Source organism: Tenrec ecaudatus, chromosome 6 (assembly GCF_050624435.1).
Source record: "Tenrec ecaudatus isolate mTenEca1 chromosome 6, mTenEca1.hap1, whole genome shotgun sequence".
Lineage (NCBI taxonomy): Eukaryota > Metazoa > Chordata > Mammalia > Afrosoricida > Tenrecidae > Tenrec > Tenrec ecaudatus.
In genome coordinates, this window is record NC_134535.1 from 47,924,603 (window position 1) to 47,945,772 (window position 21,170).

Sequence of the window (21,170 nt, forward strand, 5' to 3'; positions counted from 1 at the left end):
AAGGGTAATCACTGCATTGATTTCAAATAGAAAAACATTTTACCTTGCTTTTCAGTTTATATAAATAGAATTAAAATGTGCTTGCTTATTTAAGTCAAGATTAAGCTGTGATCTTAGGAAAAATATATTAAACCTAAAGTCTTAGAAACCCATAGAGGGCCTTTCCCCTATCATATAGGACTTCTCTGAGTCAGGATCAACGGGATGGCAGTGAGTTTGAAGAGCTTTTTAATTATATATTAAATTGTATTGTTGCTGTGGTGATGTGCAGTTGATTCTCACATATCGAGATCCTGCCTACAACAGCACGACACCCTGCCGAGGCCGCCACATCCTCACAGTCGTTATGTTGGAGACGATCGCTGCTGCCTTTGTGTCATAGTCTGTCTCCTTGTGGTGCTTCCACTATTTGGCTAAACTTCTGCTTTCCCACGCATGATGCCCTTTTACAGAAATTGGTCTCTCCTGATAGTCCCTAAGTATGTGAGTTGGGGTTCGCCATCTTTATTTCTAAGGAGCATTATAACTGTTTTTCTTCCAAGAAAGATTTGCGTGCCCCTCTGGAAGCACATGTCAATATTCTTTATCAGCACCTTAATCCAAATGCATCCATTTATTTTGTCTTCCTGCTCATGGTCCTACTTTCTTATGCATGTGTGATTGAAAGTACCATGGCTCCGGTCAAGATACACCTTAGTCCTCACAGGGACAATCTTGGTCTTTAGCACTTCAAACAGTTCTTGTGTGGCAGATGTGCCCCGTCAATGTGTTGTTTGATCGCCTGGCTGCTGTTTCCATGATCACGGATTGTGGGTGAAACAAGGTGAAATTCTTAACAACTTCAATCTTCTCTCCATTTCTCATTGTCCTGCTTAGTGGTGCAGTTGTGCTCATTATCTCGTTATAAACATTGTCCCAGTTGCAAAGTAGCTAAAGAATCTAACGGGAGAGAGACTATACCTTGGACAAATCAATGAGGATATAAGTAGGCAAAAGCCTAGTGCCCAATGGGCAAAGTGTGCAGAAGATCTGCCCCCTGTTAGGAACTTTCTGCTATGAAGACTATGCAGGGAGGCCGGATTTGAAGAAAGCTAGGACTCTGCCGGCAGATGACCAGACTCACGACAGACGATGTGATCACTGGTATTTGCCTTCAGGGTAGAGGGGAGTAATGCATTGTTAAATAATGGTAACTGTACTTGGTTTAGCTGCAGTCAGCTCCGCTCCGACATCATACACTGCAGTAATTGCTAATATGGCTTTCCTCCGTCATTAGCCTATGAAATCCCTACATTAGCGATCTTTGCCTTAGTTTATTTAATGAATAAACCAACGGAGGCTGTGATTAAAGGACAAAAAGAAAGAAGGAGGAGGAAAAGGGGAAAGAAAGGAAGATCTGGCAAGGATATGTTATTTCGAAGACATTGGGAGAGATAAGGGAGCAAAAGCAAGAGATAACCCTTGTACGTGGAACAAACGCCATATGTCATGATGGCAACAAAAAAGAAAACAAACTGCTTAGCCTCCACAATCAGAGCACCTAAAAGCTTAGCAGGATGTTGTTGAAGATGAATATCGTATTAGCAGAGAAAAAGTAAAGACTTTGTAGGAAGAAACAGAATATTCAATAACATAAAGAAAACAGAGTTGGTTGGTTTCAGACATCAGTAAAATTTGATGTGGCTGGTATGTGTTTGAAGAAATAGATTGTAACTAGATTTGAAGTTGGGACTTGCTATTGTTATGCAATGGTCTGAAATCCAGAGCTCTGTGTGTTCCTGGCAATGTCCCCAGAACCCACTCCCCCACCACCTACCCAAGTCTTATAGCTTCAACAATCTGCCCAAACATCCAAGAATACGCCTCACTTCATGCTTTGCCTTCTTATATATTTAAGAAATCAGAGGAAGAAAATCGCGGGCCAAACCTCATTCCTAATCTCTTCACCCTTACCACAGACCATATTTCCTAAATTGACTATATTTCCTACTATTGTGGTAAGGTGCCACCGAGTCCATTGCATTGCCTAGTGGCCCTGTGTACAACAGAGTGAAGCATCACATGGCCTTGTGCTGTCTGTACAATCGTGGCTTGATGTGGGCCCACTGTTGAAACACTGCGTCAGTCCATCCTGTCTTGGGTCTTTCTCCTTTGTGCTGTCCACTTCAGTGGGAGTCCCATGCTGGGGTTTCTAGAGAAGCAAAGCTAGGGACGATTACATAGGTGTGAAAAGGCTTCAGACTATTTTTGAGGAAAATCCATGATCTCTTCATTCTATTTGCTATAAGTTTTTGAAGGATTTTCACATGTACAGAGGGATTTATCTCAAGGAAATAACTCATATCAGTGCAGGGTCTGCAGAGACCCTAATCTGTGGCTCAGAGGACAGACTTACAGGGACTGACAAAACCAAAATCGGTGGGTGATATGGAAGGCCAACGTCTTAAATTCAAAGAACTGGAGGTCAGAGGATGACAGCCACATGCAGTCTTCACGTCCCAAAAGCAGCAAAGCAAGTGAGCTTTGCCATCACGTCAAGATATACTGGAAGCAGGTCATACCCCTGAGGACCCCTTTGATTGACCTCATAATGAAAACCCGTGATGGTTGGCATCTGAGACTAAATCAGATCTTGTCATGGGGAGTGACTAAGTCATAACTGCATAACACAATTTAACCCTCTGTGCATATCTCTTAAACCACACATTTTCGCTAAATAAAGACCAGTATAAAGACATATGTAGACCAAAAAAGATACCATTTACATGTATACAGCTGGAAAACGCCACTGCATTTGCTTCATATAGTTTATAAGTGAAGAAAACAATATTTGATACACATATACTCATATGCTGGTTAAAGCTGGATAGTGATTAAAGAAGACCAGAAAAAAATAATACCTCTGAGTCATAGTGAAGAGTACTGAAAGTACCAGAGAAAGCAAGAAGGACAAACACATCTGTACTAGAAGAAGTGCAGCCAATATATATATTTTCAACCACTTGTCTGTCATTTCATCATACTGTGGTGGCTTCAGTGTTGCCAAGATGCTGGAAGCTATGTCACTTGTATTTTTAATACCAACAGGCTCACTCAATGTGAACAGGTTTCAGCAGAGCTTCCAGAAAGATCATAAAGGGCTAGGCCATTGACCTCTGAGTGAAAACCCACTGAAAACCTTATAAATATAAGCAGAGAAAGAGCAGAGAAAGAGCCAAAAATGGAATTGGGCTGCTTTCTTTTGGAGGATTAGCTACTGAAACCTTTATTAATGACTGCTGAACAGTGTTCACTCTAGTCCCTGAAGATGAGCTCTTCGCACTGGAAGGAGGTCACAATGGGCCAGGGGAAGAGCAGGCTCCTCCAAGCAGGCTCTATCTGAATGATGCTGATGGAGTAAAGCCTGCCAGACCTACATTTGCTGATGGGTACATATCAAAATGAAAATAAACAACTGCAAAATGTCCATTACTAATTGGAAGTTAGACTGTATGAAGTATAGTGCTGGGAAAATTAGAAGGGATCAAAAATGAAACAATAAATAAAGATCCATATTGGCCTTTTTAATTAGGGATCATGGATTACTATGCCAGGAATGGAAAATTCAAGAGTAATGACATTGCTTGCATTGTCAGAAAATTCAAGATCTATCTTAAGCTACAATGTTGTTTATGATAGGATAATATCTATGCACAAAAGAGGAAATCCAGTTAATAAGACTATTATTCAAATATATACCACAACCATAATGTTAGTAATAAAGATATTGAATTCTACCAACTACTCCCATGTGAAATTTCTCCAACCTGCAATTAAAATACATTGACAGTTACTGGTGATTGGAATACAAAATTTAGAAACCAAAAAGAAGGGACAATAGTTGGAAAACATGGACTTGTGATAGAACCAAACCAATATTGCAAGATAGAATTTTACAAGATCAATAACATCATTGCAAAAAGCTTCTTTAGCAATATAAATGGTGACAGTGCAACTAGAGCTTGCCAGCAGAATATAGAGGAATCAAATTGACTACATCTGTAGGGAGAGGAAATGAAAAATAAATCAATACTAGCAGCCAAAATGAGGCCAGTTGCTCTCATGAAAATTGAAGCTGTCATTGAAGAAATTAAAACAAATCCACAAGTCAAAATTTGACTTGACTATATTCCACCTGAATTTTGAAAACATCTAAAGAATAGGTTTGACACACTGAACAATAATGATAGAAGACCTGAAGAGTTGTGGGATGACGTATATGAAAAAATCAAGAGCCAAAATCAAATTCACTGATCTGGAGTTGATTCAGATACTACAAACCAACCCAGTAGGACAAGACATGCCCGTCTAGGTTTCTCTTTATGGGAATAGAAAGCCTCATCTTTCTCCTACAGAGCGGCTTGGGGATTGGAACTCTTGACTTGCATCCAACATGCATAACCACTATGCCTCCAGTGGTCCTCCAAGAGAGTAAGTGACCATTAAAGAGATAAGAAAAACAAAAGTCACAGAGAGCGGGGGGATAGAGAGGGATGATGGATAGATAGATAGATAGATAGATAGATAGATAGATAGATAGATAGATAGATAGATAGATAGATAGATGATAGATAGATAGATAAACAGACAAATAGAGGTGAATTTATATTAAGAAAATGGATGACACAAGTCGAGCCTGAGTCAAGTCTAAGCCCGTGGGTCAGATGTTAAACTGGAGGTTTCTCCTGACTGGTGTAGTTTCTGGGACTGATGAACCCAAGGCAGGCAGGCAAAGACAGATACAGCAAAGGTCAGCAGGTCAGATGGTAAGCTATTGGCTCAGATCCATAGAACTGGGGATTGATGCTCTAGATTCAGGATTCAATACACACCCCAAAGCAAAGAAGATTTCCATAGGATTCAATTATAAAGGAAGTAAGCCACATCCGCCTGAAAATTCTTACAAGTTGCATCAGAGCTCTGGCCTGAGTAAGAGGCTCATGTTCCACCCTCATTGTCTTACAACTGATGGGTTGTCATAACAGATCCCATTATGAAGTTGATTATGTTTTCTTAGGTCACATCATGGGGGATGAGTAGGCCTGAACTGCCAAACTACTGAGAACCCCAGGTTTGCCAAACTGACATAGGACTGTCATCCTTCTTAAAGATAACAAGTTTTGTTGGTCCAAATTTTCTTTCTTTTTATCATGTGTCCTTCCACTCACATAGAACAATGAAAATTTTAGCTAGTGCATATATAAATTTCTCTTCTTTTAAAAAAGTAGCTATGATTGTACTCTGCATTTAAAAGTGATATATACATAGTTCATCTTGAGTATAATATTCATTTAAGTTTATATAACTTTAGGACCTGTGAATGCCATGAAACATGAATAAATTTTATTGTTTATATTTTCATTCCAATGAGTAATTTCAGGCAAATTATTTTACAATCAAAGTCAGTGATATTTAGCAAAAATAGGTAAATCATATTTCTCTTTTTTTAAGCATGCTTAGTTGTGAGTGAATGCAGGTATTGTTGCACATTATGTAAAAAAACATCTTTTTTTATTTTAGGAAAGATTAGCAGATGAAATTGAAAAACTGAGATCTGAACTTGACCAAATGAAAATGAGAACTGGGTCATTAATAGAACCTGCAATATCAAGGTAACATTAGATTAAAAGCTTATCCATAGTGCACTGAACTTCAATATGAATTTCCTTATGATTTCATATTTTCTCAAATAAAAGAATCAATTGCCTCCTGGTCCTTAGTTGTCTTACCAGTTTTGATTCTTTAGTAATTTACAATTTCAATGTGTAAATTTAGTTAATATAAAATCCCTCATGTTGACATGTAATACAATTGTAATAACATGTAATACAATTTTAGTAACATTCTTGTTCTGGAATTAATATATAGGTAAACATAGGTAGAGGTATACTTAAAGGATGAAATTGAACTGTAATAAAGATACTGCATGTGACTATGTCCTAATTCTTAATGTGATTGAAGAAATATCATTGGCTGTGACCTCTTATAATTTAACATAAGAACCAGTTTTCTAGTGTAAAAACACCCAAAGACTTATAAAGATATGCATTATGTATTTTGGAAAACCATGGTTATTTTTCTATTGTTATTCTGATAAATATCTACATGACTTAAAACTGTTTGTTTTTTATGTGTTTATATGGTGATGATGGTGATAATAGTAATAGTGGAGGACCAGGAGAAGGCCTGTTAGAAAACCTAAAAAGCAAATTCATAGAATGAATATTATCCAATCAACAAATTATATGTCCATGTTAGTACTTGGACCAATTTGAGTTGGAAGTGACACAATGGCAATAGGTCCTTAAGAGGTTACTACGGAATCCCATGGCTGCTGTGCTAAAGGGCTCCTGGTAACTACTGATGCCTGCAAAATGCTTCTCAATATGCCCGTTTCTCAGCATAGCTTCTCAGGATAGCCTTTTCTTGACTAAACGCTTTACAAAGCAGAGTGCCTGGTATTTCTCCAATGACGCTTCTGGAATTATAAACTTCAATTAGCATAGAAATATTAGTGTTTTCTTCTATTAATCAAATCAGAGAGCTTAATAAAATAAGAGTTTAAAACCAGTGTTTTTATAAAGTATAAATAATAGTCTCTAGGACTGGCATTGACTTGGACCATGTCCCCTCCTCCCCCACCCCTCACCCAAAATATGTTCAGTGAATACCTAAAAGATAAAGATTTGGGGTTATGCCACTTATGACTGATACCTGGTAAGTTAGATTTTATTTGTGACTTGTCCTCAATAAAGCCACTTACTTCATAAAGACAATTTTCCTACTAGATAAACATTGACGATCCTCTTTTTGAGGCTGATTCTGCTTTCTGGAGTCTGAGATCTCATTTGGACTTTTTGCAAGATCGTGAATCAATTAAATCAGATTCTTTACTATTGCAAACCTGCACCACATGCAGACATTTCATCACAGCCAGATATGTGCAATCGCATCTCACTGTTCACTTGAAAAGAGAGGGCTCAGCTTTGCAAGGCCGTAGGGGGTGTAAGCTCCTCAGAGACCGCTTTAAGCAGAGTTCCCAGAGGTGATGGATCTGTTACTTTGTTACATAAGACAGCTTGTTGTCCCCGATGTTGGCAATAAATGGAATTTTCTATCAATCCAAATCTAAATAATATGCCTGGGGAAGTCATTTCTGCACTTAGATTACAGGATACTTTATTACCGTGTTTATTGAAAACCAGTGTGATAATACTTTCCAATTGGAATTTTCAAACTGTTTTGCTGTGAAGCAAATTTTACAATCAAATGTTCTTTTCCAAAGATTTTTCTTTTTCTTTTTGAAGACTAACTTTTCAAAGCTGAACAATTGTTCTCATAGTAATATTCCATTTTATTTAAACAATAAGAGTTGTTTGACCTTAGGTCAATTCTAATCGTAAGCTTATTATTCAGTCACTGAACTGGTATTAGAATATAAAGATGTGAATAAATTTCCCTCAAATTTTTAAAATTTGAAAATACAAGGGACAATATATATTTTATTCAATGACATTAATGAGAAATACCTAAAGTAAATACACTAGGAAATGCATATTGGGACACCAATTATTAATCTTAACATAATTCACTCTGACATATATTTTTAAATGATACTAATTATTGAACAGGAAGAGCGCAAGTATGTTCTAAAAGGAGAAAGTAAACTGACCTTAGTGAATGAGCTTGCTTCTGAAATTGTTGGCATAAGCCTCTGGAAAGGCATCCAAGCGTTAATGACAATTTATCAATCTCCTTTAATGTTTATTCCCTGAGGGATTATTCTTTATTGTCAGTTAAATAGGGAATGGTCACGTGTTGGTGGATTTAATTTGTAAGATTAGCTATACGTGACATTTCCCCTTTTCAACAGAACTCACCTGGACGCCTCTGCCGAGTTGCGGTATTCGGCGGGCTCACTGGCGGACAGCCAGTCTGATTATAGAACAACTAAAGTTATAAGAAGACCCAGAAGAGGCCGCATGGGCGTGCGAAGGGATGAGCCAAAGGTGAACTTTTTTAGTTTCAACACAAAGTATTAAACACATGAAATATTTCATTGTCATTGGAATTTTAGCACTGATAGAATTAAAGTTCATATTATTTCTTTTAGTTTCAAGTGTGCCTTAGGATCCAAAAAACCTAAACTTTCTGCCATCCATTTGATGGTGAGTCACAGCAACTCTGCAGCACAGGGTAGAATTGTTCCTGTGAGTTTCTGAGACTGTAACTATTTAGGGAGGAGGAAGCCCATCTTTCACCCACGGAGCTGGCTAGTTAGCAGCCCAACGCCTAACCTATATGCCACCAGCAGGGCCTTTTGTGCCTTAGGATACATGTTTGTTTGTTTTTTAAAGACATTTAATGTGTGCCCCGACTGTGTTTGATCGAGTTGACTAGAGAAACCAATCCAGTGACACTCATTTATGTATAAGACAGAACTTTATATCAAGAAGGAATTATATATCAAGAAAATATCCCAGCCCAGTCCAACTCAACTCCAATCCATAAGTCCGATACTAGCCCAGAAGTCCCTCTCCAGACTAACTCAGCCACAAGCAATGATACCAAATGTAGGAAGGTCACCGGCCACTCGGTGTAAACCCGGTGCACCCAGGGTCGCTGGAAGCATGGTCGGGCTGCCACAGCTCTCAGGGTCCTTGGTCGCAAGCAAGAGGGACAGGCAGAGTGGGGGAGCTGTTCCAGGGCCTCCGTAGGAGAAGACCATGTCCACCAGGAGGCACCATCCGGCTGTGACTAGTCTGACAAGTTGGATACCGCCCCACACTTTCATACAACTTCACTCTCTGCCCTCTAGTCAATATTGACTCATAGCGACCCCACTGTGGCTTTCCAAGACTGTAACTCTTTATGGGAGGATAAAGCCCATGGAGTTGCTGGTGGTTTTGAACGGCCAACCCTGCCAATGGCAGGCCAACGCTAACTACCAAACCCTAGGGCTCCTGCCGACAGCTTCAAGTTGACATGAAATTATGAAGCTTCCACCCCAACTATGTGGGAGAAGTTGTGCTACACATTGGATGCATTTATCTATATAACACTATAAAGTTTTATACAAAAAGTAGATTAAAAAAAAGAAGCAGGGGAAATATTGAGGAAACATTATATTGTGATGTGATGTAACACATAAACATATATGTAATGTGATGTTGTGGTTTATTTATTTTTACAATTAAAAACTTTAATCCTATATTACCAAATATTAACTTTTGGTTTCCTCAGTTACATAATCACTGATATTCATATTATGAATAAAAAATAAATATTTTAATTAAAATTACTACTTTAATTATTCTTGGAAAAAAATGTACACAGAGAATGGAAAGTGTGATTAGAGAACTGTGATACCATTTGGTCATTTAGACAATACTGTAAAATTGGTAAACTGCATTTTGAGTAGGTACATAGTTGTCTTTTATAAGGAAGTATTATAGTTCCAATGTTCCTAATATATTCTCTTTGGTGCAATCAATTTGTTGTGTCCAAAATACTATTTTATATATGTACGCTCATTATTCACAGAACTCTGTTATCCTTTGTTTCTAATTGGCCCCAATAAGCCATGTATAAATTAATTCCTCCTAATAAGCATTCCACATTCCTTCAAAGGGTAAATGTAAGTAGACAAATGAAGAATAAATAAAATCTCTCTCAACTCTTTTATCATTCTTTTATTCTGATTTTACTTATTTTGTGGTTGTTGCTAAGAATATATGTAATAAATATACACCAGTTCAATAGTTTCTCCATGTACAATTTAGTGGCATTGGTTGCATTCTTACACTTCCTTCTGAAGTACTATATCCTCATTAACACAAACATATTCTTGTTTGGCAAATAAATTAGCCTAATAGGTACCCAAAAACTTGAACACAATGTCGATATAGGTCCTCAAATCTTATGTCAATACTGAGAATAAGGTAATAAAGTCCTACAGATGATGTTTTATGATGACAAAAATGTAAATCAATTTTTTAAACTGCAGAAAATGACAGGCCCTCCTTTTTCTATCCAGTTCCTCAACTTTCCAGATCACAGTTAAAACCCATTAACATATTGGTTACTGAAAACTCCCATTCGATGACAAATTTATTTTATGAATTAAAAACAGTGATGTAAATCAATATACTCTGGCAATTTGGCATTTAGTGACAAAATCAGTGAAGAAGAAATTGAAACACTTTGCAATACTTTCATAATATATTGATAAAACCTAAGCAAATAAATGGTGGGGAGAAAAATTCCCATGCAATTTGTTGCATTAATATTGATGATTGCTGCCAACATTAAAGAATATATATATGTAAAACAAATAGTGCATAAAGTAGAAATGCTTGACTACAAATGGATAGACTTAGGGTTATTTGGAAATAAACCTGTGTTGCAAATGTACGTGCCCTAAGGAAATACTGTTGTGGATGTAGATTTCCCTAGAACTCATAACGAAGTTTATCATCTTTCAGCCTTCTGAAATCTGGATATTTAGGGTGACAATTGGTGTCTACCATTACCTAAGTTCTCGAGAGCTCAACTCCATTGATTAGTAAATTAATATGTTGACAATTGTTTCTGCCTCTGCCAGATCACCTGTAAAAGCATGCGTGCCTTTTCGCTCTTGCCTTATAGTCTGTTGAAAATGAACAATATGATGAACACTCTACATTACTCATGTATTATTCAGGTGAAGTCCCTTGGGGATCATGAATGGAATAGAACTCAACAAATTGGAGTGCTCAGCAGCCACCATTTTGAAAGTGATACAGAAATGTCTGATATTGATGATGATGACAGAGAAACCATATTTAGCTCAATGGATCTTCTCTCTCCAAGTGGTCATTCTGATGCCCAGACTCTCGCCATGATGCTTCAGGAACAGCTGGATGCCATAAACAAGGAAATCAGGTGAGCTTATTTGGGGTTGATGGTTTCAAGACCTTGAAAGACCTTGATATTGAACATGAGGCCCTCAGATCTGCAGTCTCACCTGGCTGCCTGTCAGAAATGCAGGCTCTGTATCTTACCACCTAATTAATCAAGATTTGCACTTTCATAAGATTCTCAAGAATCTTTGTTAGCCTGAATAAAACCTGGAAAACATTGACTTTGGAAACTAAAGAAACAAACAAAAGAAAAAAGGACACATATATTTTAGATTAGTTTGTACTAATTTAATTAGATTCTACTACATCAGGTGGTTTCATTTTCTTTCAGATATCTGCGATATATTATTAATTAGTTTTGCAATTGATAGACAGTTTTCCCATTTTAATCAATAGCTGTATTCACTTGCTGTTTTAATTCCAGTTAAATTCATAAACCTTCCCTCTAAAGCTCTGATACACTTATTTGGATATATATGGATATATTTGGTATATATATGTTCACATACATACACACATACATTTGTGCATGTATACACACATTTATATAAACATGCATATATGCTGTAGATATGATTACATTTTTATAATATATTGAATTTTATATCTATTTGTTATGTTTAATATTCAGTTAATAGCCCAATGCTCAGCCCACAGTACCACTAGGACTCCTTTATAGATGTACGTACGCACTACCATTGACTCAATTCTGACTCGTAATTATCCCACAGAGCAGAGATCTGTCCCCTTGTATTTAGAATACTTCAAACCCCTATAGGAATGTTGTTGGTATTGTTGGCATGTTCCAGGGCCTGGGTTCCAGCCCCCAGTGGCCTGATGCACAACCGCGCCCAGGACTGCGCCAGCCTGCCAGCCCACGGTGGCAGCCACTGTGTCCGTTCACCTGTGACGGCCCTCGTCTTTTTGCTGCTCCTCGGATTTATCAAATATGCTGTCCTCTAGGGACTGTCTCTCCTGATAACATGTCCAAAATATGTAAGAAGAAGTCTGCATTCTTGCCTCTTTAAGGGGCACTCTTAGAGCATACATCTGTTTGTCCTTTGAGCAGCCATGGTAATTTCAATAGTCTTCTCTAGCCTGCCCCTCGCCCCAGAAGAATTTACTTGAGAAGATAGCACTGAAGCTGCAGCTAGGGGAGAGGGAAATGTCTGATCAGAGCAAGTGGGAGCAAACAAAGGAGTAGGAAGAGAGAGTGGAGCACGTCATGGCCTATCAGGCCTGGAGGATGATATCCCCACTCTGAACAGCCAATGGATAGAGTGGGCAACATGCCTGATCCCACTACGAGACACACCGTCCCTTGATGGCCCAGGTCCCTAAGGGGGCAACACTGGAAACTGTGTGGGGACTGGACCAGACTGACCCTGTGACACTGAGGCAAACCACTAAAAGCATGCGGCAGAGCAACCGTGGGAGCAGAGCAGGGAGCCCCCGAGGGAGTACAAAGGACAGACTCTGGGACCAGAGCATGGTACCTCATTGGACCTGACTGAAGGACACTCCTAGAGATCAATATACAGGTTTTTCTTTCTTTTTAATTTTTTTCTTTTAATTAATTTATTATTCTATGAGTAATTGGTTTCCTTTTTTATTGTCATCATTGTGTTCTCACTCATTGCCTATCTTGCTATGACTTGATGTTTGATGCATATTATTATCTCTACAGATCTATCTAGATAAGGTAGACGCTTTGAATAGTCTGGAGGAGAAAACAATGGGACCAATGGTTCCGAGGGGACATGGGAGAGGGGGAGGAGGGGGTAAGGAGGTGGAGCCGACCAACCCAGGGACAGGGGAGCAACAAGTGATCCAAAATCAGTGGCGGGGAGGCTGTGAGAGACCTTGGAAGGATTCAGCAAGGGCAAGGTAACCGAGAGAAATTATTGAAACCCAAGTGAAGGCTGAGCATGATGGTGGGACAAGAGGAAGGTGGAAGAAAATAGAGGAAAGAACTAGGTGACAAAGGGTATTTATAGAGGTCTAAAAACTGGAATGTACATATGTAAATATATTTATATAAGAGTGTGGGGAAATAGATCTATGTGCATATATTTATAGGTGGACATTGGGCCTCCAATCAAGCACTTACTCAATGCAAAAATGCATTGTTCTATTAAATTGGCATTCCAGGATGCATACCTTCCTGACACGATTGCTGAAGAAAAATGTGTGCATAAGCAAATGTGGTGAAGAAAGCTGATGGTACCTGGCTGTCAAAAGATATAGCGTCTGGGGTATTAACGACTTGAAGATAAACAAGCGGCCATGTAGCTGAGAAGCATCAAAGCCCACATGGAAGAAGCACACCAGCCTGTCTGACCACAAGGTGCAGAAGGGACCAGTTATCAGACATCAAAGAACTAAAAATCAAATCAATGAGTGCCTACCTTCCTGATACGATCACTGAAGACAAACGTGTGCATAATCAAATGTGGTGAAGAAAGCTAATGGTGCCGGCTATCAAAAGATATAGCATCTGGGGTCTTACAGGCTTGAAGATAAGCAAGTGGCCATCTAGTTCAGAAGCATCAAAGCCCACATGGAAGAAGCACACCAGCCTGTCTGACCACGAGGTGCAGAAGTGACCAGTTATCAGACATCAAAAATCTAAAAATCATATCAATAGGTGCCCACCTTCCTGATTTGATCACTGAAGACAAACGTGTGCATAAGCAAATGTGGTGAAGAAAGCTGATGATGCCCAGCTCTCAAAAGACATAGCGTCTGGGGTCTTAAAGGCTCGAAGATAAACAAGTGGCCATCTAGTTCAGAAGCAACAAAACCCACATGAAAGAAACACACCAGCCTGTGTGACCACAACCTGTCGAAGGTATCAAGCATCAAGGAACAAAAAATCATATCATTGTAAATGTGGGTGAGTGCAGAGTGAAGAATCAAAGCCCATTGATAGCCAACCGGACACTCCCTTACTGGAGGGTTGTGGGGAAGAGATGAGCCAATCAGAGTGCAGGGTAGCAATGATGAAACATATAACTTTCCTCTAGTTCTTAAATGCTTTCCCGCCCCACCCACTATCATGATCCCAGTTCTACCTTACAAATCTGGCTACACCGGATGATGTACATAGGTACAGGTAGCAACTGGAAACACAGGGAATCCAGGACAGACGACTCCTTCAAGACCAGTGGGAGAGTAGCGATGCCTGGAGGGTGGAGGGAATGTGGGGTAGAAAGGGGGAACTGATCACAAGAATATACTTATAGCCTCCTCCCTGGGAGATGGACAGCAGAGAAGAGGGTGGGGGGAGACGTTGGACAGGGTAACATATGACAAAATATTAATTTATGAGTTATGAAGGGTTCATGAGATAGGCAGGAGTGGGAAGGGAGGGGGAAATGAGCAGCCGATATTAAGGGCTCAAGTAGAGAGCAAATATTTTGAGAATGATCATGGCAACAAATGTACAATTGTGCTTGACACAATGGATGGATGTCTGGATTGTGATAAGAATTGTACGAGCTCCCAATAAAATGATTTTAAAAATAGTCTTCTCTAGCACCACCATTTAAATGCATCAAATCTTCTTCAGTCATATGCAGTGTCCAACTGTTGTAAGCATGTGATACCATTGAAATACCATGGCTTGGGTCAGACACACCTTAATCATCAAAGTGACACCCTTGTCTTTCAGTGCTTTAAAGAGGGCGTGGGCAGCAGATTTCCCTAATGGGATGTGTCCTTTGATATCTTGACTACTGTTTTCATGAGCATTGATGTGGATCCAAGTTAGATAAGATTCTTGAGAACTTGAACTTTTCTCCATTTATCATGCTTCTACCTATTGGGCTAGTTGTGAGGATTTTAGTCTTCTTTACATTGAATCCAGACTGAAGGCTATGATCCTTGATCTTTATCAGCAAATATTCCAAGTCCTCCTCACTTTCAGCAAGCAAATTTGTATCATCTGCCTACAGCAGGTTGTTAATAAGCCTATCTCCAAGCCTAATGCTACACTCTTCTTCATATAATCCAGCTTCTCTGATGATTTGCTCAGCATATTGATTGTAATGAACACGTAGAATTAGAGAATACAGCCCTATCACACATCTTTCCTGATTTTAAACCATTCGCTATTTCCTTGTCCTGTTTGCACAACTTCTTGATCCATGTACAAGTTACCTAGGGACACAAGGAAGTGCTCTGGAATTTCTATTCTGCTCAAGGTCGTCCACAGTTCGTTATGATCTATGTAGTAAATTGCCTTTGCATACGCATGCAAGCATCTTTATAGTATTCTCTGCTTTGAGCCAAGATGCAGCTGGCACCAGCAATGATGCCCCTTGTTCAGTGTCTTCTTTTGAATCTAGCTGGAATAGACTAATAGTCAGCTTTTTTGGATAATCATATGGATGACAAAATATAGTCTGATGCTGTAACACCACGACATCAAAATTATTGTTATGCTCAAACCCATTGTTGCAGCCATCATATTAATCCATCTTCCAAAGATTTTCCTCATTTTGCTGCCTGTCTACTATTCCATGCATGATGTCCTTTTCTAGGGACTGTATCTTCTGATAAACATGTGCAAAGCATGTGAAATGAAGTATCAGTACTCTTCCTTCCGGGGAACCTTTGGGTTTGCTTTCTCCAGGACAGACGTGTTTGTTCATCTGGTAGGACATGGTACTTTCACTCTTCCCACAATTAGAATGCATAAATTCTCTCGGTCTTCCTTATGCATCATAAATATACATACATATGTGAGTGCCCAGGATTGTAGAGACCAGTATAGATGTGGAAATAGATACAAAACAATCATAACACAATGATGTTGTTCTTGGTTACTATGCAATGCATTCTGACACATGGTGACCCTCAAGGATAGAGTGAAACTGCCCCATAGGTTCCCCTGCTCCAGTCGTTATGAGAGCAGATGGTCAGGCACAGCCTACTGTGGACTGCTGGTGCTTCTGAATCGCTGACTCTTCAGTTAGCAGCTCAATGCTGAACCGTTGTGCACCCAGGTCTCCTTCAGGGCAGTGAGACAGCGTGGATCTCCCATTTGGATTCATACTGAAAGGTTTTGTACACTAAACTTTTCTATCCTTGCGAACAAAACATCCATTTTACTTTTCCTATTCTTGTGAATAAACATTATGCCCTTGGTATTCAAGGAGATTTTAGATAAACTTTTAATTCACCCAAAATATAACATCTATGGCTACCTAGAATAAGTGGCTTTCCAATAGTGTAGATGCTATCTTCCATAAAGCCAGTTACCATGTGTTAATGAAGATGTTATTTGATAACAGGTTGATGACTTAGGGGGGAAGTCTTATATTTGATTTATAAGATAAAAAGAAAATAAAACCTAGTATTTCCGTGCTTTCATTTATACCTCTCATTTTTATTTTCTAATTTCACCATTTTCTGAATTATTTTTCAATTTTACAAAATCTGTGAAATACTTTAAAATAAGAAATTAGGCAAATAAGGGTGAAAAGGAAACAAGTGGCCATAAAAACAAACTTTCCTTAGGAGAACGAACAGTACACAGATTGGATCTTCCACCATGCATGATGAAGGAGGCTTTAGTTTTGTTTCAGAAACAAGAGAATGAGGCTCTGAAGCACTCACCGGGCTTCAAAGAATTCTGAAATCAAAACAACAATTTGTACTCGGGTAACTGAGGAGTAGTACCTACTTAGGCCTGTCTCCCTCCTCTCTGTATTCCTTCCCCTTGTTTCTTCTCAAAAGTTGGTATTAACGGATGCAAGTTGATCCAGCTTTGGGCCATATTTACTAAGTGTTGTTGTCAGGTGCCCTCCTTGTCAGTTCCTGATTAAGTTCTCGATTTTATCATCTATCTGCTTTACAAAACAAACAACAATCGCACTGAAGATATGAGAGGAAACTTTTCCTGTGTTTCTCATGTTCTACTGAATAGTTATTCATGTTTACATGTTTAAGTGTAAACATATTACTTTTACTATTATATATATATAGATGCACATAATGAAAACTCCTGATGCCCTTTATTTTGTAGTAAGTATAAAACTCAGCTCAATTATCGTGTGAAATCTTAATTACTAATTTTTAATGGTAAGAGAAGTTGATTTATTTTAGATCCAATTGTCTTTCCTTCCTTTAATTGTTGCACATTCTCAGGCACACTAGAGGAAGCCTGTCTCTGCAGGTTTGTTTCGGCTTTGTCAGCTTAGGTTTCCATCTGTCTGTTGCACTCTTCAGAGCGGTGCCGGTGAACACTAATGTGCCTCCTCGTGGTAGGGCCCTCCAGTAGCTAAAATGTCCTCTGCTCGCCCCCACCCCCGCCCACTCCCCCCCACCCCCGCCCACTCCCCACTCCCGGCTCCTGTCTCTCAACTTGCCAACCTGGAAGACCATTTCTGAGCCTGGAGAGAAACTCCAGGCTCTGCTCATCTTTTTTCCTCTGTCTTGGTTAAGCATGTTTTGTTTATTTTCAAAATCTCACTACATATTGTTCAAAAAGGTATTTTTATGTTTTCCTTGGAAATAGTAATGGCCAAGAATGATTCTTAATCGATTGACATTAAACCTGCACCTGGAACCCACATGTCTCAAATACCCTGAGTTAAAATTTTCCCTTATTTCTGTCCTTATATTCAATCTTTAATTCTCGATGCCCATTACCTCCATGTCAGTTCCAGCGCTCCCAGTGCTGGTGCTGCAGTGGCAGGGTAGCACTATTTGACAGGGTTTCTTCAGGGAGCCAACAGCCGCTCCTTTCTCCTGCGGAGTGGCTGGTGAGTGCCAACTACCAACCTCCCAGTTAGCCGCCAGGCCCTAACCACGACAGCACTCAGAACGGTATTTCAGGCTGCAAAACACGGGGAAAGAATGTTGAAAGTGTCATGGACTTGCAGAAGAATACAAAATTACAACCAAAATGCTCCTTAAAGGTGAGGATGGCAAGACTTCCTCACATGTAATTTGGACATGTTTTCAGGAGAGACCGGCCCCCCGAGAAGGACACCGTTTGTGGTAGAGAGGCAGCAAACATAAAAGGAAGGTCCTGAGCGAGACGGATGGACACAGTGGTTGCAGCAATGGGCACAAACGTCAGAACGATTGTGGGGATGGTGCAGAAGCAGGGAGTATTTCGTTCTACTTTGCATCAGGTCACTATAAAGAGTCAGAACCAACTCCACTGGAACAACAACAAACCAAAATCAAACTGCCTGCCAAAGCACAGAATATGACTCATAGCAACCTTTGGGAACAGGGCAGATCTGCCTCTGGGGTTTCGGAGACTGTAACTCTTTCTGTGTGTTGAAGTCTCATCTTTCATGGATCATCAGCACTTGGAATATATTAAAAATGGAATCTAATGGACCGTGCGCAACATAGTGATAATGAATAACATTGAACTGTATGACCGGTAGAACAAATACAGGACACACAGCCAGAATGCTCCTTACAACTGAGGATAGCAAGACTTTAACATGGTACTTGTGTTATCAGGGGATGATGCTATCAGGAGAGAAGGCCATCATGTTTCAAAGTAGATGGGGAACGAACATAGGGCGACCCTCATACTGTAAATTGAGACAGTAGTCCTAACGTGAGCTCAAACCTAAAACCAAGTATGGAGATGGCCAAGGATGGGGCAGTGTCTTGCTCTATTGTACGTGTGAGGTCACTGTGAGTCAAGACTGACTAGATTGTGCCTAAAAACAAAGACAGTTTGCTCGACCTGCTGCCTCAGATTCTGCCTTGTAACAAGATTCGCAGGCTCTGTATTCATAGATTGATATTTAAGAAGTATGAGCACACAATACCATGGTTCTCACAATTCTGACATTTTGTACTTTGAATACTTTCCTATATTGATATACTTTCCTATATTACCCAGCTCATCATTCTATGATCAACTTTCTAAAATCTTTTACTTCAAAAGTGAAAAATACCCTGTTTTCCTTTATCACTTCTCTGAATATTTCTTTCTTCACCTTGTATTAGCCAATGGCTTATAGTCTTCCCTCATCTGAACAGCAAAGATGTAGTCCATGTCTTCTCTAAGTTGCACTAATGGTGCCTATTGACTCAGGGTCTTTCTATTGTCGCTAACCATCTACTGTAAGGATGATGTCCTTTTCCTGAGCAAACTCTTTCCTGACAACATGTCTGAAGCACCCGTGTCGAAATTGGACCATCTTCACTTCTAAGGAGCAACCCAGCTGCCTTCCTTCAAGACAGATTAACCTGTCTGGCAGTTCATGGTACCAGCTTTCTTCTAATTCTGTTTTTGTCCAAAAACTTTTTGAAGTCTCTAATATTTAGGCTGTTAATTCAACCTATCAGGATTTAAAGTTGGCTTTTGAGAACCTTAAAGTTTATGCAATTTCTGTTTTTAAAACCTTCTGTTGTTAAGATACAGAACTAAATCCATAATAGGCAGGGCCCCACCTATCTTACACTTCATATAAAGTCTGCATCTAGGAAAATTTGAAGTCACAAAAAATGAAATGGATCACACAAAAATTGGTATCCTAGCCATTAATCACCTGAAATGGACTAATATTGGCCATTTTGAATTTTGAAGAGCATATGATTAATAATTTTAATGACAACACCGAGAAGAAAGGTATTTCACTCATTGTCAAAAAGGAAATTTCAAGATATGTCTTGAAGTACCATGATGCCTGTGATAGTGTAATATCTATAAGCATACAAAGAAATCCAGTCAATAAAATCACTATTCAAATTTATGTACCATCCACTAAAGCTAGTGATGCAAAACTTGAAGAATTTTACCAATTCTTCAGTCTGAGTGTAATCAAAAACAAAATTGTGGAGCATTGATAATTATTGGTGATTTGGATTGAGAATTTGGAAACAAAAATAGGTATACTAGTTAGAAAATATGGCCTTTTTGATAGGAATGAAGCTGGAGATGGCATGATTGAATTTTGCAAGATCAGCAAATCCTTTATTGTAAATACCTTGTTTTCAACAGCAAGAACGATTACTAGTCACACAGACTTCTCCAGTTGACTCCAAATGAGGGAAGAGGTGATGGAGAAGCTCAAGACCTGTAGTTAAAGCAGGCAAGGACCACGCTTGGAAGAGACTAGCAATGGCTCCTATGCATTTCCAAGTAAAAGCTGAGAAAAATTAAAACCAGCTCACAGGAGCCAAAATAAAATCTTGAGTACCTCGCACCTGAATTTTGAGAGCACCCAAGAACAGATTTGACATGTTATACATTAGTGACAGGAGACCTGATGAGCGGTGGGATCACATCAAAAACATCAAAGAGAAAGAAAATGAAAGATGATTTAAAAGACAAGGAAGAAAGAAAAGATCAAAGTGGATGTCAGAAGAGACTCTGAAAATGGCAGGTAACAATAGTCTAGCTAAGGCAAATGGAAGAAATGATCAGTCAAAGCGCTGAACAGAAGATTCCAGAGGGCAGCTCGAGAAGACAAAGTAAAACATTGCAATGAAAGGTGCAAAGACCGAGAAGCGGAACCAAAGAGGAAGAACATGCTATCATATCTCAAGATGAAAGAATTGGAAAAAAAAACTTCAAGTCTTGAGTTGAAATATTAAATTCTATAAAAGAAGGCTCTATTAAAAATCTTTGGATAAATAGATATTAATGTTTATGAAGACAGTTTCATTTGAGTGTAAGATCACTCAAACATTATGAATGACCATTTATTAAAGATTCTATTTTGAAATTTTTTAATTGGCAAAAAGTTTGCTTTTATTGGGTAAGAGGTTGCTGGTGTCTAGAATTATGAAGTCTCTTGTGCATACATTTTGTTTTGTTACCTGAGTTCAAAGTGGGGTAAGGAGTAATTATGTGTCATTTAAAGGAGCAGAGCTTGCAAAATCCATAGAGAAGTCACTGAAATGTATAGAAGATCTTGTAGAAAATGGTCATTACAAATATATATATATATATAGTTGATGTTATATGGAATGTTCACAGGTAATCTAGCATTGACTTAAGTGGATTCCAATCACTGTTATGTCGCTGCAGTTTGTTGCTGTCTAGTAAGTTACAGTTTATGCTGAACCCTGTGTTAGAGCACAGAACTGCTCTCTGGGGTTTGTTGGCTGTAATCTTTGTGAAAGCCGACCTCCAGGATTTACCTCCACACAGAACCCAGGTTAGGACTTGGATACATACCGTTTCTATCATTTAGGGACCAATCACTGAGCAGCAGGCAATTAATCAATATTAAACTGTCTTTC

General features: G+C 39.0%; 1 protein-coding gene across 7 annotated transcripts in view; it reads left to right on the forward strand.

Annotated features, from left to right (window-relative positions):
• The window catches only part of PPFIA2 (PPFI scaffold protein A2), a 490,478-nt gene that overhangs the window by 389,618 nt on the left and 79,690 nt on the right, over positions 1-21,170 (forward strand). For all 7 annotated transcript variants that reach the window (XM_075552747.1, XM_075552748.1, XM_075552744.1 and 4 more), the window contains 3 exons: positions 5,560-5,651; positions 7,913-8,048; positions 10,742-10,962. In XM_075552747.1, coding sequence (XP_075408862.1) covers positions 5,560-5,651; positions 7,913-8,048; positions 10,742-10,962 — 449 coding nt within the window. The remainder of the gene's footprint in view (positions 1-5,559; positions 5,652-7,912; positions 8,049-10,741; positions 10,963-21,170) is intronic.